The sequence below is a fragment of the Numida meleagris genome, chromosome 4 (assembly GCF_002078875.1).
Source record: "Numida meleagris isolate 19003 breed g44 Domestic line chromosome 4, NumMel1.0, whole genome shotgun sequence".
Classification (NCBI taxonomy): domain Eukaryota; kingdom Metazoa; phylum Chordata; class Aves; order Galliformes; family Numididae; genus Numida; species Numida meleagris.
In genome coordinates this window covers 4326561-4342786 of record NC_034412.1, presented here as the reverse complement: position 1 = coordinate 4342786, position 16226 = coordinate 4326561, and the positions used below count along the sequence as shown (strand labels likewise).

Sequence of the window (16226 nt, the reverse complement as noted above, 5' to 3'; positions counted from 1 at the left end):
TTTTAAATGTTTGCAGATCTCAGCACTCGGTGCGGCAACGCGTGTTCTCTCTTCATTACCCATCCATTAAGGAGAGGTGTGAACAACTCCAGCGTTGCTAGAGGAGTTAAGCAGCAACAAAAGCTGTGCAGCAGAGAACACGCCAACTACACACGTGGTTGTATTTACGTACAAAGACACGAGTGTTCTGACAGTACAGGTTTTATTTGTTTTTGAATCCACAATCTGTACATGTATTTACAAGGCATGAAAATGGATAACAGCACAAAATACAATTGAGGTATAAGCTAAGAGCACAGTATGTCATGTTTCAATAAATAGAATTCAAAATTTGTAAACTAAGTGACCAGATAGATGCATCTCGTTTACTAAAACCATATAAAATATCTGTTAATCTCACGTGAGGTAGAGGACAGTTTTGTGTGTCATGTAATGCGACCACAGCAACGCTAACAATAAGACTGTACATCATTGGCAAAGTGTTACAAAGTGGTGAACGCAGTGATGGTTTTCCCAGGCTTACTGTGGTTCGGGACAGTCACCCAGCTGCTGCCTTCAGCCCAGCAGAGCACTGCTCTGCTTTGCAGCCACCTTCTGTAATTCAAGACAATCATACTGGCAGGTCAACACCAATAAATACCTTAGAGAGCGGGCACGAAAACAAAAACAGATTTCATCGATCCCAGGAAGCAACCTAACTGCAACAAAATGCTTCAGACCAACGTGGTACGTCCTAATACCGTGTAACTGTGCTTTCCTTTAGGTGAGGTATCTGTATTTGGAGAAAACCAAAAAGTCAATTTACATTGTCACACAGGCAATTTCCCACTAACAAAATTGTATACCGTTTGTTTGCTGTGCTTGACGAAGTGCTTAACTCATTTTTCAAGCATTTCCCAACGGAACCACCAATGCTGAACAGAATTAGTTTTCCAAGTAATGGAGACACACCGTGAACCCTCATGCAATTTGTAAGCCGGAGCCACCGACGTTCACAAAAGCTAAAAAAAAATGGCTCTCTTTTCCAAATAGATACGCAACAAATGGAACATTCTACAAGCTTTCTATCATGAAAACACTGATGAACAAAAATCAAACCTTGCAGCTTATTGCGGCTCGCTGTTGACAGCTGAAAGAAGACTAGAGAAAGATTTCAAGCACAGATTAACAGGTGGGTGTAATCATCTCTTTTGTCAGCTTCACCGTGCTGTAGAAAACTGTTGTGTGGATTAATTACATGAATTAAGTGCAGGAAAAAAATACAAAGGCGTTCTCTTTGCTGACAGTCAAAATAGATGCTCTACAAACAAGTGAATGCTAGGAAGCTGACCGGGACAGCACTTCAAGGCCAGCTCCACAGCTAATGCTAGGAAAGTCTTGTGAATAGTTCATAACACGTTACAGCTATCCAACCCCCCAGGATGAATCAAGAACGTATGAAAGAACAGTCGTGACTTCTAAAACATGGACCGAGCCACATTTCTTCAGGCCACCAGTAGCTTCACGCTCCCACTCAACTTTTCCTACTTCACTAATGGCATTGTGCCTTCACTATATACAAATGATTTTACACCTAAGCTATTAATATATTAAATATAGAATAAAATTAGTGGAAGAATGTGAAACAGAACCACATTTATCTAAATTCCCAAGCTGAACGATGTGCTTTACAGAAACTAAAAGACAGCTTTGGAGATCTGAGAGAACATCTCTTTCGTCCAGGGTACTGTGAGCGAGGGTACAGCCAAATTCACAAGTTCTGCTCTCTGAGTTCTTCCATTTTCTTGCTCATTAGAGTACACAAAGCACGTGGAAGTTCTTTTTTGCTTTTCCAACATATAGGAGCAAACCAGACATTCACCCTGAATCCTAGCTCCAAAAGGTGCACACACAGGCAACTTCGTTTTCAGTCCAGGTGTTCAACCAGGAAGCTATTAAAACTATGAACGATCCTAGGCTTTTTTTTTTCTCCTCTAAGGACTTAATGCCACAACTATCTGAGAAAGCAACTTTTTGCCTAAAAGTTCAGCAAATGAAAGCTGAAGGCAAAACAAAGAGTAATGCATAAAACGAGCATGCCATGGCTCAAAGAAAGAACCTCATGACAGAGCTGGTTTCCACCATTAAGTGCACACTTAAGCGAGGGCCCTTAAGTGTTCCTTCCAAGTTCCTATGTTAGGCTGTAAAACAAACCACTCCATGTGACCAAGCATAAGGTAGTGAAAAAAAGTCAGTGTCGATTTGTTCTAGAGCTACCAGCGTGTTATTTACAACTTACTAAAAAACTATCTTTCCAAGACTGAACACACAAAAGCTATGGCACGGTTATGTTTACATTATTACTTAAAATCAGTATAAAATTAAGTCTACGCATATGAAAATTATTTGTTATGTAAGTAACCTGAAAGTAATATTTAAGAATTGTAAGAGGATTACAATAATTTAAAATGCATTCTAACTTTAGACGAACTAAATGGAGTATTTACAAAGCTATTTTAAGAGTCGTTTTAACAGATGTTCAGTTCACTTTTTCAGCCAGATGTCTCACAAGTATTAGGAAGCCTTACCCGCAGCTGGAATTGCTAAAACTCTATGCCAGCTGCTGGAGTTCTTGCAGAAGTGAAAACAGGAGTACAAACTATGGCTGCCAGGGTTTCATTAGCCTACAGCAGAAACTGGTTGGCACGGTGGAAGTGCAGGCTGGGGCAGGGGAAGCCCAGCAATACCAGTTCTGCACTGCAGCTGCCACAGGTAGAACTCAACCAGAGGCAAAGTGGGAAATCTTAGTGCAAGGAACATGATATAGACAGGACCTGAATGAAAACCGAATATACGGTGCTTTCAGATAATAATCCCATGAGGATTCCATTCGTTCGACAGCCAAGCTACAAATACTGCAGTGAATCCATTCCTTCAGCCACATTAAATGAGCCCAGAGGGCCTTATCTACGCCGACAACTGAACGAGTTTGGTTCACAGCACTGATACTGAAAAGCAGCTTGAAATGATCTTAGATAACACCCCGAGGAAACTTTCTGGTTTCCCAGGACGGCGTTTCCCTCCTTGTCCACCCAGCTAACCCAGCCTCGAGCTCCAGTGCCTCACATCACACTTCTACCAGCACTCCTGCCTGCTCTCCCCATGGCCACGTTACTGCTGGTCATTACAGTAAAACATTCAACCGTGTTTAAAGCAAGTGGTACGTACACAAGGAGAATAATTTATACTCAGCACATTCACTTCCTCCCAAACCACTGCTATGCTGTAAAGGCAGGCTTTTTTTTTTTTTGCTGGTTTTTTTTTTTTTCTTTTTTTAACCAATAATTTCGAGGTGGAGTTGAAGAAGAAGTGAAAAACGTAATCTGGATCCTCTTTTCTGATCAACATTGCCAAGTAAGTTTCATTTTTTTCACCTATTCTGCCCTAACAATCAGTGTAAACATGACACAGGGTCCGTAAAGAAAATTATGCACTGCTATGAAAGAATCCTTCTATGACTCTGTAATGTATCACCTCATTCCTCACTCAGCTTAAAGATTTGTGCCACCTTCTGTCTCTGAAATTTAATCCTGTAAAAGAGAGACAAGAAAGAACTCAGTTTTCATTTTCACTAGTTCAGAATAAGAATGGATGCCAGTGGATTTTACTAGTGGTTTTATCCGGAATTAATCAACTTTTTTAAGAGAGTAATAAACCTAAGCACCTTAAAAAAAAAACAACAAAAAACACAAAAGCTAGAGCACAGGTTAAAATAATGTAGTGGATTAACAGAACTGCTAAGATATTTCTAGTCACAATCAGCCAACACCTGTCAGCTATGTCAAACTTTTTGGAAAGAAGTGCAAAGGAGTACTTCTCCATCCAAATCTGTAGCCATGCGCTGAATCTACCAGGAATCAGACTTCTGAAGTACTATGTAATATGTACATAAAGCAGAAATTCTGTACAATGACACATTTCTAAATGTCAGAGCTCAACAAACATGCTGTATTTCTTAATTCATGGTAACGTTACCATGCCATTCAAACGTAGAAACGATCAAAATGATTTTCAAAGTGCCGTATCTTAGAATTTTATTCTTCTAAGCAATTATCACAACGTCAGTTAAGGCCTGTTCTATGTATAGAAAGAAAAACTCACAAGTTAACAGGAAGCTTAAAGCGTGGAGGCTTCAGATACTAAATAAACCGGTACGTTTTTTTTTCTTTTTTAATAAATATTACTTTTCTTGGAAGCATTAGTACCTGAAAACCAGGCAAGCCATGGAATCCTAGAAGTTTGTGCTGGAAGGGACAGTCAAAGATCATCTAGTTGCAACCCTGTGCCATGGGCAGGGACACCTCCCACTAGATCAGGTTGCTCAAAGCACTGTCCAGCCTCCCTTTGAAAACTTACAATGATGAGGTACCCACAGCTTCGTTGGGCAACCTGTTCTAGGGCCTCATGATTAATTAAAAAATAAATAAATTCTACTTTCTTTCAGCTTAAAATCATTGCCCCTTGTCCTGTAGCTACAAGCCCTGGTAAACAGTCTCCTTTAACTGCTATACAGAAGAAAATAGAATCTGAGAATTTTTAGTTTTAGAAGATTCCATTTTTGAATGCAATTTTTTTCTTAATTTAAAAGAATCAATCAAAAAAAAAACCAAAAAACCCTGATGTTTGGTTCTTCCAGTATGGAGACCAAACACCTGGTCTACAATTCTTTACTGAGCTGTCAAGTAGCACACACTGAAAAGGTCAGATTGACTTCACGTAACAGAATTATGGGAAAACTCATGCTGGTAAATCACTTCCGATAATCATCCATCTATTGTCATGGTGATTCTGAGAATTACCTTACAGCTGACTTTAAACCTTCCCCAATTCAGGAAGGCAAAATTCTCACTGAAAACGGAACTATTTTTGGCCTTGAAGAAATTAAGACTTTTTTTTTTAAGTAGTTGTATAACCAGATATGAAGTTGATAATAAAATAAAGATCACCAAATCTGTTTTAACAGACAATGTTAAAAGGTATAGGGTCCTCAAGGGCTGCCTTAGAAATAAACAGAAACTGGTCACTCTAAATCAGAAGTTTCCTGTTTTTCATAGTTTGAGAAACACCAGTACAAATAAATGCAGATTTCCATTGGTTAGGAAAATCTAAAAATGCATACCTATCTATTTATATATATGTATTTCTTCATCTGGTCTTGTATGGCAAATAGAAATCTGTAGAGAATACTTATCGCACAGAAACTGCTTACAATTCATTACAAAATGAAACACCCTGTTTGAAGGACACAGTCATGCTTTCTTTTCCAATTTCTATTTTCCGTTTCCGTTTTTTGAAGATTTCAAGATCTGCAGCTTCAATTCTTTTATCATCATCTCTAATTTTTCCCTCGCCTCTCGTTCTTGTCTCAGTTCATCTTGAAGCTCCTGCCTATCTGCCTCTGCGTGGTCCAGTCTCTGTCTCAGTTCTGCCAGCTGTAAGATACAGAAGAGGGATTTCATTTTAGCAAACGTATTTGTGTAAGTCAATCACTCCAAACCCCACTGCTAACCATCCTATGAATCAAATACAAATAGATCACTTCACTAGTACTTATCAGCTCATTTTCCTACGGTTATCAAGAATTATGCAGCTGCCCACTACGCCACTAGCAAACGACATCAGTATGAAAAGCTGCATAAAGATGATACGACCATAAAAAAAGCCAAAGAGTCTAATTTTAAATACATTTAAATTCCTGTGATATGAACTGCCACACTACACCAAAGTGAATAACCCGTTAGGAAGACTGCAACGATGCCTGTATCAGATGTTTCATAAATCCCAGAATAAATTTTCCATTCCCCACGTTAATTTCTCTCACCTGGGAAAATATTTCTTCTTTGCTTCAAAGGCTTAATCCAATTCTAGAACACACATGACCATCAACACTGTTTTCTGATGTTCTTTAGCATAAATGCAAGTTAGGAGAAATGAGATTCAGAAATTCTTGAACAGAATGTCCTGTGCACTGATTTATGTGTATTAAAATAGAAACATCAATTTACCCGAGCTTTTTGTGAAATGTTCTGTGTTCCAACACAAGAAAATAAGCACGTTTTTAATCTTTAGAGCACAGTAAATCTCAAACTTCCCTGAGTACAAGGAAGACTTCAGTAGACTAAATGACATCAGCTTCTGCTGAAAGGGGCATTTCTCTTATAACACCAAATAAATCATCGTATACTGGCTAAAGGAAAAACAGTCTTATAATAATTTATGTCTGGGATAACATAAAACACTGAAATGCTTTAACGTGGAATTTGGTGCCATGTAACCCATCAAACTGAAACCACTGATCCTTAAATACACCTGTCTGTTTCTGCAATTTATTGGCAATGACATACGATAGCTTGATTGAGATGTTACATCTCAAGGAAGAACTGAAGTAAAAAAAAAAAGATTCATAAAATGTACGACAAACATTCTTTTTTGTCTTCTGAAGAGTACCACTACAGATGATGCAGTTAGTTTACAAAACTTACTCTTTAAAAAAAAAACAGGTGTTCCACAATTAAACATGATTCTACAGAGAGTAGAGCAAAGATTTTTGCATGAGATTGTCAAACCACAAATGACATCAAGAGAAGTGTTAATCCCACTTGCGATGTGTTCAGTTTTTGGTGTCTGAGTTATCAAAGCTGGACCTTCAGACTGTACCAAGTAACTGCACAGTAGAAAATCAGTGGTAAACCCCAGTGATTCAGAACATTAGTCATCTTAGCTAAACCATTTATAAAAAGGAATCATTAAACTAAAACCAACAAACAGCTCAACAGCCACCGTTTGTATATGCATATAAATACCATACCAGAATAAAACGAATAAGAAACTACTTGGAATTTATTAGGGTCAGTTCCTTCCCACCAAAACTTCTTCATAATAAGATCTGGAAAACTCTGGTGAATTTGTCAAGTGTGGCAAAGTTACTTGCCAAGTTGCTTATATGTCTACCACCAACAGTACAACAGGAAGACAAAAGCCACTTATCTTCTCTACCATGGGTTCAAGCGGTTGTTTCTTACGAAAAGACCTCGCTGAATCTAAAAAGTCCATCTGCACTTCTGATGTTGGGCTTCTATCTAAATAATCACTACAGGCACATCTCACTGAAAAAGAAGACAGCTCACGACAGTGAAAAAAAAAAGCAGAAGCACATGAGAACACTCATGTTTGCCCACTGCTGTAAAACGTGGCGGGCAAAGGAACTACTGTGCTGATTTTACAGAAGCATACTATTCAGTGGATATTCATCCACACTTGTAGAATGAGGAATACTGAAGCAGTTGTTAGGCAGTACCAGCCTATTAGTGCCAGTCTCCTGACTCCACTACTTTGATGATGCAGACTGGTGCACACAGCAATGCCCACTGCCTGCGTGTCACAGCACGTAAGACATAAATAAGCATCTCTGCCGTGGAGCTTTTGTTTCCACCTATAAAGAAAGGCTTAAGTACTGGTTATACTGCCCTACTGTGATTGACAGGGTAAGGCAACAATTAAACTAGGTAAGGCAGTAAAGGAGTCAAAAAGGGGGAACACCTCGTGCATCTTCAGGCAGGCCTCGACAGAAGAAGAAATTCCAAATCTCCTTTTAATCATTTCATTTAATGTGCAGTGAAGGCTTTTTCCAGTCCACAGTTCTGAGAGGGCAACTTGCTTCAAGAAGACATCAAATTAAGGCTGTTTTAAATGCAACTTATATATATAGGGAAAGTTAACCGTTGCCAGGACCTCTGTTTAACTCAGGTACACCTGACAACTGCTTGGAACCCGTGGTCCAAAATCTACAGTAAGATGTGATAAATGGAGAAAAAGATTCCAATGACATGCTCCAAGTAGCTCTGCAGCACAACTAATAACAGGATAAACTTTCACGGAAGGAATGCATTTAGTATTCTAACATCAAAAGAAACAATCATCCAAACTCCTTGGAGAACAATCTATAGTTTTTGTCCTCTGAAGAAAGTATATTCTATACAAGCCATATAAAACATGCTATCCACGATTATCTTCATCAACTAGAGCATGTTGTTACTTGCAGTAACAGGGCTTGTACCAGATGTTGGTAAATCAGACCTTAGTCAGAGAGGATTACTTCTGGCAGCAAAGGCCAGGAATCTGTGGAGTGGGATGTCATGAAATTAAATACATGAGAAGGATTTATGATGCTAGTCTCTGCCCTACTCCCTAAAAATACAAAAACCCGTCTCTCAAGTACAGCCTGTTTCTTATTTTGAGACAGTAAGAACAGCAAATATCCAAAACTATAATCAAGTGACCATAAAGCTTAAGTTTTAGATTCTGTTTGTTTTAAAAGACTGCTTTCTGTGACACAGTACTTCAACACTTCTCTATAGCTAAAGCAATCGTCTTTAATTCTGTAACATGAAAAAGCCTATATACACCAAACATGATTTGTTTTGAATAAGAAAGTTATAGACCTTATGTTTAATTATTTCATAAGTAATATCACACAAATACCTGAATGAGAGAATCCTAACACCTGACCACACCTGGTGAAGTGTTCCTGTAAGCTGCATTTTAGCTCTGTCTCGATCAAGGGACAGGGAAGTAAATATGCTACCTCTGTGACTAATATGGAGAAGACAAAACCTTGCAGTGGATGAGCGATAACTTCATACTTACTGATGCACTAAATATGATTTAGTTTGAAACAGACTTCCCCTTCTCACCTGTGCTGCATATTCTGCTTCCTTGTCTTTCTCTGAATTGGAGTCACAGGTACACTTCTGCTTCATCATTTGGTCCAATTTCTTCTCCAAGTCTCTCTGCTCAAAATAAAACTCTTCCATTCTTTGAGCGTGCTCGGTTTGCAAAGATTCAAGTTCTTTTTGTAAATTCTGCTGCTCTTCACTTAGTTCCTTCATAGCTTTAGAGTTGTTTAACATTTCCACTTCCTGTCAAGACAGATGAGGATCACATACACCTTGGTTTTAACACCAGAAAAGTAAAAAAAAAGTCTTGTAATTTAAGTGCGTAACTGGTAACAATGAGGCAAAAAAGAGCACAATCATCTACTGGTAACAATGGTCTGACAATGGAACTCATCTTCTTATCAGTGGTGACGTGCTGTGTAAAGCATTCAATTCAATACAAACTATAACAGCATTATTTATACTTTCAAGTACCTCCAGACACAAATTCACAACGTCCAGCAGTGAACCTCACAATGTGGTAGCACTGATTTACTAAAACATACTCTGAAGACAAAAGCAGTGCGTCATCAGAAAACAGACTGTTTGGTTTCTCTTTCTGTTAATATTTTGGTATTTTTCAAAAGGTCTTAGTTTTTTTTTTTTTCTTTTTAACTTACCTACAAGCTTTACCTCCCACAACAGAACAGCTTAAAAGTATCAGTCCTGGAGCCCTGAGATTGTTGATTCTGAGCTTAATGTTAAAATATATATATATAGGTCTGGTGTATGAACATAAGCAGAAAAGACAGTATTTACTTAACTTAGTGCAGAAAACAGAAGTGAGGCAAAATCACAAATGAACACCAGTTTCTAATCTCCTCCATAAAACCCCCTAAAAACCAGGGCTCATCAAATAGAAGTAGGTAGCGGTATTCTTGCTGTGCAGGGCTATGGTAAGATCAATTCCAATTCCTGCACCTTTAAAATCCTAAAAAGTGAGAAATTTCTAAAGGACTTAAACTATATTTGCCAAAACACTTGTATGTTTGAAAAACATCTGAAAGTGCAAGTAGTTTTCATTTGGATAAAATGAAAGAAGGAGCTCCCTGAACACGGTAGTTACAAACTGAAAGAATAACATCAATTATTAGCAGCCTCTAATCTAACAAACCCACAGGATATTGGAGATTTAGTGCTTGGATTCAAGCTGGTGCAAAATTATTTTTGTGCTCCAGTGTTCTAAATGGAAGTCATCTGTGGAATGATTCTAGAACCAAAAATCCAACATCAGTTTTCTGATGACAAAATGAAGTGCATTCACACTGGCCTCGTACCATTTGAAGCTGCTGCTTCCTCCGCAAAATAGTATTTAGTTTTTCTTGCTGTTTGATGTAGGTTTTCATTACTTCTTCCATGATCCTTCCCTTGTCATCTTCACAACTAATGTCTTTCATGAGAGTGGGGGACAGCGTTCTCCCATCAATTCCTCCTTCAACACATCTAGAGCCTCTAATGCTTTTGGAAGAAATACGTTCAGATTTTCCACCTCTTGCAGAGTGAGTTGAGACGTGTGGGTCTACAGATAAAAGAAGAACGTGGCATAATAAGCACAGAAAATCGGAGTCATAAAATGCAACGTCAGCTGAAGATTAGGAAAAGGTCAAAAGAATTTTTGCAGAACTAAAGTGACGTGGAAATGATCACAAAATACCAGCTTGGTGTTATTCTTTCCAAAACTGCATGCTTTAAAACTGAAAAGACTTGAATGTAACTGTTACTTATAGCTTATCTACTCACCTAAACGCTTATGCTGCTCCAGACCAGTTTTCAAGTCCATTTTCTCCTGTTCTTCAAGAGAAAGCTCTGGATATGAGGCAGTTTTTTTGTGCTTTCCACTACTGAGCTTTTTCTCCGACTGTCCGGATGAAGATTTAATTACTTCAGAAGCTTTCACTGTTGTTTTTGTCACATCCTTATATTGTGATGCAAGAGATACATTTGGGGCAACCACTTTATCACACATATAAAGGTAGTAACTGAAACAGTAGAACAGTAAAATTAAGGATGAAAATGTGTAACAAATGACACATGAGAGTACTAAGTTTAATTTTACTTGATTTTAAACGGTAAAATGTTCAGTAAAAATAAGCTTATCCTTTTTAGGTTTTTCCTATGCAAGCAGAAATACTAATGACTTCATCCATACTGGCTATATCATCTAGATATGGTTTGGAGGCCACCAAACAAAAAAAGGAGTATGCAAATGTGACTGATTTTATATATATATATATATATATATAAATAAGTCATATGAATTCTTCACTTAAATGCAAAGAGTGAAATTAGAATGCCACCAGATCCAGAGTCTCTAGCATTCCCATAATCCTCGTATTAGCAATGGAGCATGAGAGAAGGGATCAGCGTAGTGGTAATGTGCATACTGCCCTTTAAGGAGCAGGGCTGGGCACTGACAATGCCTGGGCAGACCCAAGACCAATACCCCATCTTCTTTTCCACATGTATTGACCAATATTGATGCAGAATACAAAGTGTGCACTAGGTTAAGGAAATGCACTTGATTTCTGAAACCAGGAAATTGACCAACAAGTCAGCAGTCATCGTTCCAGCGTGGAATAAATCTTCCAACAGTTTTTGCAAGACCTTTTTGAAAGGCAATGAAGTTGCACTCATGGGAAATAGGCCCTATGCAGCTTTTCACGTATGTGCATTATGTTATAATGGGAAAGATTAAAAATTAGCTTCTGTCATTTCTACTCTGAGAAGGAAAATTGTAATTACATTTCAGTTGTATTTCCTACTGAAGAATGCCCATACATCACAGCTTGAGTCTCACACCAAAAATCACCCATAAGCAGCTCATTAATATTTACACTAAGAAATGAATTACAAGTTAGGGTGCAATTATTTTTCATAACAGTTCAGGATGCAAGTACGTTTTTTTTTTTCAGTTGAAATTTATGTATTTAACTTATGTATGCAACGCTCATCGTGCTGCAAAGGAAATTCAGTTACCTGGGGTGGAAGAAGGAGGGTGGCTGAGGATCAGCTTCTGCTTCCTGCTTTATAACAGGATACCACTGCGATAATTCTAGGCTCTGCTGGGAATCCACCTCAAGAAAAACCAGAACGGAACAGTAATTTGAAGACAGGTTCATGTTAATGACATTTTAATAAACTGTTCTCAGTGGAATAGCACTTCCTCCATTAATACATACACACAAAGACAAACTGGGGTACTGGAGAACGGACAGACTTTGGCAGAGGTGCATGCTGATGCAAGCAACAGAAGTTTCTTCAATCACCAATTTCCCATTATGAGTAAAGCAGCGACGAGATCGAAAGAAAAGCTCTTCATAAACCTACATAAAAGCTCTGCTGAGCTTCTAAAACTCTGCCAGAGGCATGCCACCAGAGACTGAGAGAAACAGAAAGCAGAAGCAGGATTCCAAAAAGGTTGTATCACCCTTTTGTAATTAAGCATCTACACATCATAGTATGCACTTCTCAGATACTCACTACAAAATGAAATCTGTGAGTAAAAAGCAACAATTACTGGTGTTACAGAAACACAGCTGGGCAAGGTCACCGCAGTAAGGTAACAACCCCTTTGCAGGAAGGAACAGAAGTACTTGAGGTGCATCAGAACACATCACCTCAAAGCACTTCTGTGCATGCAGTATTTGGATAGCAATCCTCCTCCTGTTCATCTCAAGAACCATTTCCGAAACTAAACTTTAGTCAAAATTACTGCTGATACTGCTCTGCTACAATGTTACTGTTATTTTGAAGAGAAAGGTATCAGGTCCTCTACAAGACTCACAGCTGAAACACTGTACTAACTCATCATGTTAAAATAGTCTTGGAACTGGGGAGATGCCTACACCCACTGAAACCCCTAGAAATGTGCATGCAAGTGGGTTTTCCCCCAGTGTGATTAGCTGACTCCAGCCAGCAGCCAGAAAAAAGCCCATATTCAAACATCCTGAAACAGACTGTCACAGAACCTCACCTCTGGCAGTCAAGAGAGTCCCCAGTCACAGCAGCAAATGTCACTTGACCGCAACAAAGAGACAATCCCATCTACATTATTCTGGTCAAAACTTCAAGCCTGCTAAATTCAAAGTCTTGCAATGCAACTGCAACGTAACTCCACCCCTGCGGTTCCTCAGATCAGCTCCAAAAGGAACAGAGAGGACACAAGGAAGCTAAGCTCCAAAACAGTGGGTTCATATCAAATCCTTCCTCGTCATTTTATCTTCGCTCACGTTTTCAGTTTTTCTTTCATCCTGATTTCATATGTTGCTTGATAATAATAATAAAACAACTACACAAGTCTGCAACGGAAGAGTCCAGAAAGGGTTTCTGTATTTCATTTGTATCAGTGCAGTCCAAACGACTGCTGCTGTGAACTTCAGCTGTTTTCTCATCTGTCTACAGGAAACTGAAATCGTGGTCAGAAATCTGCTAACACGCAACAGGAAGCAGCCTTCTGTAGTCACACCTAGAACACTATTTCCACTGATGCCACAGTTCATTACCTGCACTGCCACTGCAAGGGTAAAGACTGTCCAGATAGCAAAGTCTCCTTGCTGTGAGCTTACCTGCACCTCCAACTAACTCAGCATGTGCAAGAATGCCATACAGAAGAGTTTAATGGAAATTTTCTGATGAAATCCCTAACAGCAGACTGGCACAACTGTAACAACACCTGTAACTGCACTAAGCTTTTGGAAAGTGTCACCTTACTCCACCTCTTTTTGTGCTCACCTGCATGGACCGCTCCTTGGAAATCCAGGACAAAACCTCCAACAGGTGAACCATTTCAAAAAGTTTAAGTTTACATTATCCTCAGTAAGATTGCATATTCTTCGAATGCAAACATCTATGCTGTCATTACTAGGTTTCCTCATTTTCATGAGCTAGCTGCTTTCTCCACTCCCTACCAGCCCTTCTCTCAAAAAGCCTATTCCTTGCGCATAATATGATTATTTCCCCAGCAACATCCAACATTTATCTGGTGTCTATTATTTAAATTAGAAGCCCTCCGAGAGAAAAATAAGCTCTGTATTTTTGAACTACACCGCAGACTTGAGGCAGTATTTTAGGAAAAAATACTATGTCTATTATTAACCATTGTCAAGATACCGGCCTACAGCTCTTTACTTGGACTGCTTAAGAACTCCTCTCTTTTGGCAAATTTCTCCACATAATTCGTTTAAACAGAAAGCTCCTGCTGAAGAAGCAGGCTTTGGGCTTCTAACAGGAACTTATCGATGCACCCTTACCCACGTGCAAAGCCATGAGATGGGTGGTTTGCAGGCCAGGCAGCCATACACCACGCATGTGTGCACTGGTGTAAATGCAACAAATGACAAACCAATTGGTAACACTTGATTTTCAAGCTCCTTTCTGCTTTGTTCAGCTGCTGCAGCACGTACCACATAAAACACACGAAAAGACTTTCAAATTAATTCTGAAATTTGCAGAGACTGCTTACTTTAGAACAGAACGAGAACCAACAAAACCAAACCATCCTGAATGAAGTTACTTAGAGCCCAAAGAGGAAAGAAATCACTGTGCCTTTTCATCAAAAATGTATTTCTATGGCAAAGGTCCCTCATAAATTTAATTTAGGCTTGGCTTGACAAGCATTCCCATTTACAAGAGGCAAGCAGCGTGCTTCCAAAAGGACCATCTACCAGCAGGCAGAGAGATTTAGGAGTTGGACAAGAGCAGGTGAACTTACTTTTGATCGAGTTCTCTTCTGATTTTTCTCACTAAATTTCTCCTTCATTTCCTCCAAGAGATGCTTCAGCTCCCGCTCCTCTGACGTTCCCAGGTATTTTTGGTTAATATGAAGGTAGCAGTGCCACTTGGCCGACTCAAACCCCCAGTGGCAGGTCCTCTTGTCGGGGGATCTGTGTGAATGCATCACGAAGGTCTGGGGTGAGAACATCCCGTAGCACTCCAGACACTGGATACAGGGGTCATCCGGCGCAAGGTAGAACTGAGGTGCAAACAAACCCTGGCACTTGCCCAGGCATTCGTGCTCTACTTCAAAGGCACTGCCAGTCTCCTTCAGTTGGGCCAACGTGTTCTTACCAGGGAGAAAGCTGCCATTTTGAGGAAAAGTGCGAGGACGTAGTAAAGCATTGCATAGTCTCTGAGCATCGGTCAGCGTAATTAGCCCGCAGGACGGAGCATTAAATGGAAGAATTCCCAAAACCTTCAGAATATGAAGCTGGTCAGAAGTGCACCTGGAGCAGTAGATGTACAGTTCATCACACACTGTATTAATCTGTTGCAAAGAAAAGTCTCGAAGAACTGAATTCAACACCTGAGGCAGGCAAAGTCTTTTTTCTCCTCCAACTTTAAAGCAGGAGATGGACTCCCCCTCCAGTACAGTCTGCGTGAGTTCTGTGGAGCTGTCGGGAGGAATGAGCAGTGGAGCAGACAGGATTTGCGGTGATGGAAGAGGCAAGAAGACGGTGGGTGACATGCTTTCCTGGGAATAGCGAGCTGAGAAAGCTGCTGGTCCACCCAGCGAGCTCTGGCTGCTCAAGTGGAATTGTGCCAACGTGTGTTTCAGACCTGGATTTAAATTCAAAGGCTCCGAGATTGAAGAACTGTTTGGCTTGGCACTCTCCCCGTCAGCCTCCACAGAAGTTTCGTCATATTCGTCCAAGTTTTCCTTCTTTATTGTCGGCAGTTTATTTATTACAACTCGTACTTGGCTATTTACATGCATTTCCGTCATTAGTTTTTTCAGCGGGGGGCTCCCATCCTCCTGCATCCCACTCCTCTTTTGGTCTGAAACGAGCCCTAGAGGGTAATTTGTTTGTGGGCTTTCCATTGCTAAACACCAGAACTTTAATTAATTACAGTCCCGAGCGTACATTTTCCTGCTTGCTTACGCTTGCAAACGATTTGGAGTGATCTTGACTACCTCAGGCACGCCCCGTTTTGCACTCCAGTTAATTCTTCGGCCTCCAACAGCAGGACGCTGAAGACCGCCCATCCATGGCCACTTTTTTCTTTAAATAACAGACCGCCGTAGAAGTCAGTCTCTGTTTAGATATTAAAACGCAGAAGAGCTTGCAGCTCTGTCCGGAGAGAGCCGATCTGAACGCTCCCGATCCCAAACGTACCTGGAGCCACACGGAAATTCTGCTCGGCACTTTCAGTTCCTGGAGATGGAGCTCGGTCTTCGGGGCCTGCTTTATTGTGCTGCCAACTTCGGGATTTCACCACGGCCGCCCCGGAGCGCCGGCAGCTCACAGACGAACCCGACCCGAGCGCCGCCAGCGCCGAGCGTCCCCGCAGAGTCACCTTTGGCACAGATGTCACCGCTGCGTGTCACAATTCTCCCACCCCGAGTTACGAGCGCTAAGACCGAGGACGCGGGCTGGATTCCCCCCGGCGCATCGCGCTGTCAATCCGCGCGGAGCCTGCGAACAGCGAACGGGGTCACGGCGAGCCCCGGGCTCGGGGCATGCCCGCGGGGACGGC

General features: G+C 40.4%; 1 protein-coding gene across 2 annotated transcripts; it reads right to left on the bottom strand.

Annotated features, from left to right (window-relative positions):
- Nucleotides 186-16220, bottom strand: SKIL (SKI like proto-oncogene). Of its 2 annotated transcripts, none has more exons than XM_021395024.1 (7): nt 15866-16220; nt 14464-15784; nt 11730-11827; nt 10494-10732; nt 10031-10272; nt 8733-8957; nt 186-5471 (listed from the first exon to the last, which is right to left on the bottom strand). In XM_021395024.1, the coding sequence occupies exons 2-7, from the start codon at nt 15568-15570 to the stop codon at nt 5310-5312; spliced, it is 2073 nt and encodes a 690-aa protein (XP_021250699.1). In that variant the 5' UTR covers nt 15571-15784; nt 15866-16220; the 3' UTR covers nt 186-5309. The 2 variants fall into 2 exon arrangements, with proteins under 2 accessions (XP_021250699.1, XP_021250700.1); XM_021395025.1 differs by having other exon boundaries at nt 14464-15751.

Bases quoted from the DNA above. Each gene is read 5' to 3' on its own strand.
- SKIL (XM_021395024.1), bottom strand. From the start codon at position 15,570: ATGGAAAGCCCACAAACAAATTACCCTCTAGGGCTCGTTTCAGACCAA. The intron at 8,958-10,030 runs GTACGAGGCCAG...CTGTCTTGACAG, and splicing joins GGAAGCAGCAGCTTCAAATG to GAAGTGGAAATGTTAAACAA. The intron at 5,472-8,732 runs GTGAGAAGGGGA...TGTATCTTACAG, and splicing joins AAGCAGAATATGCAGCACAG to CTGGCAGAACTGAGACAGAG.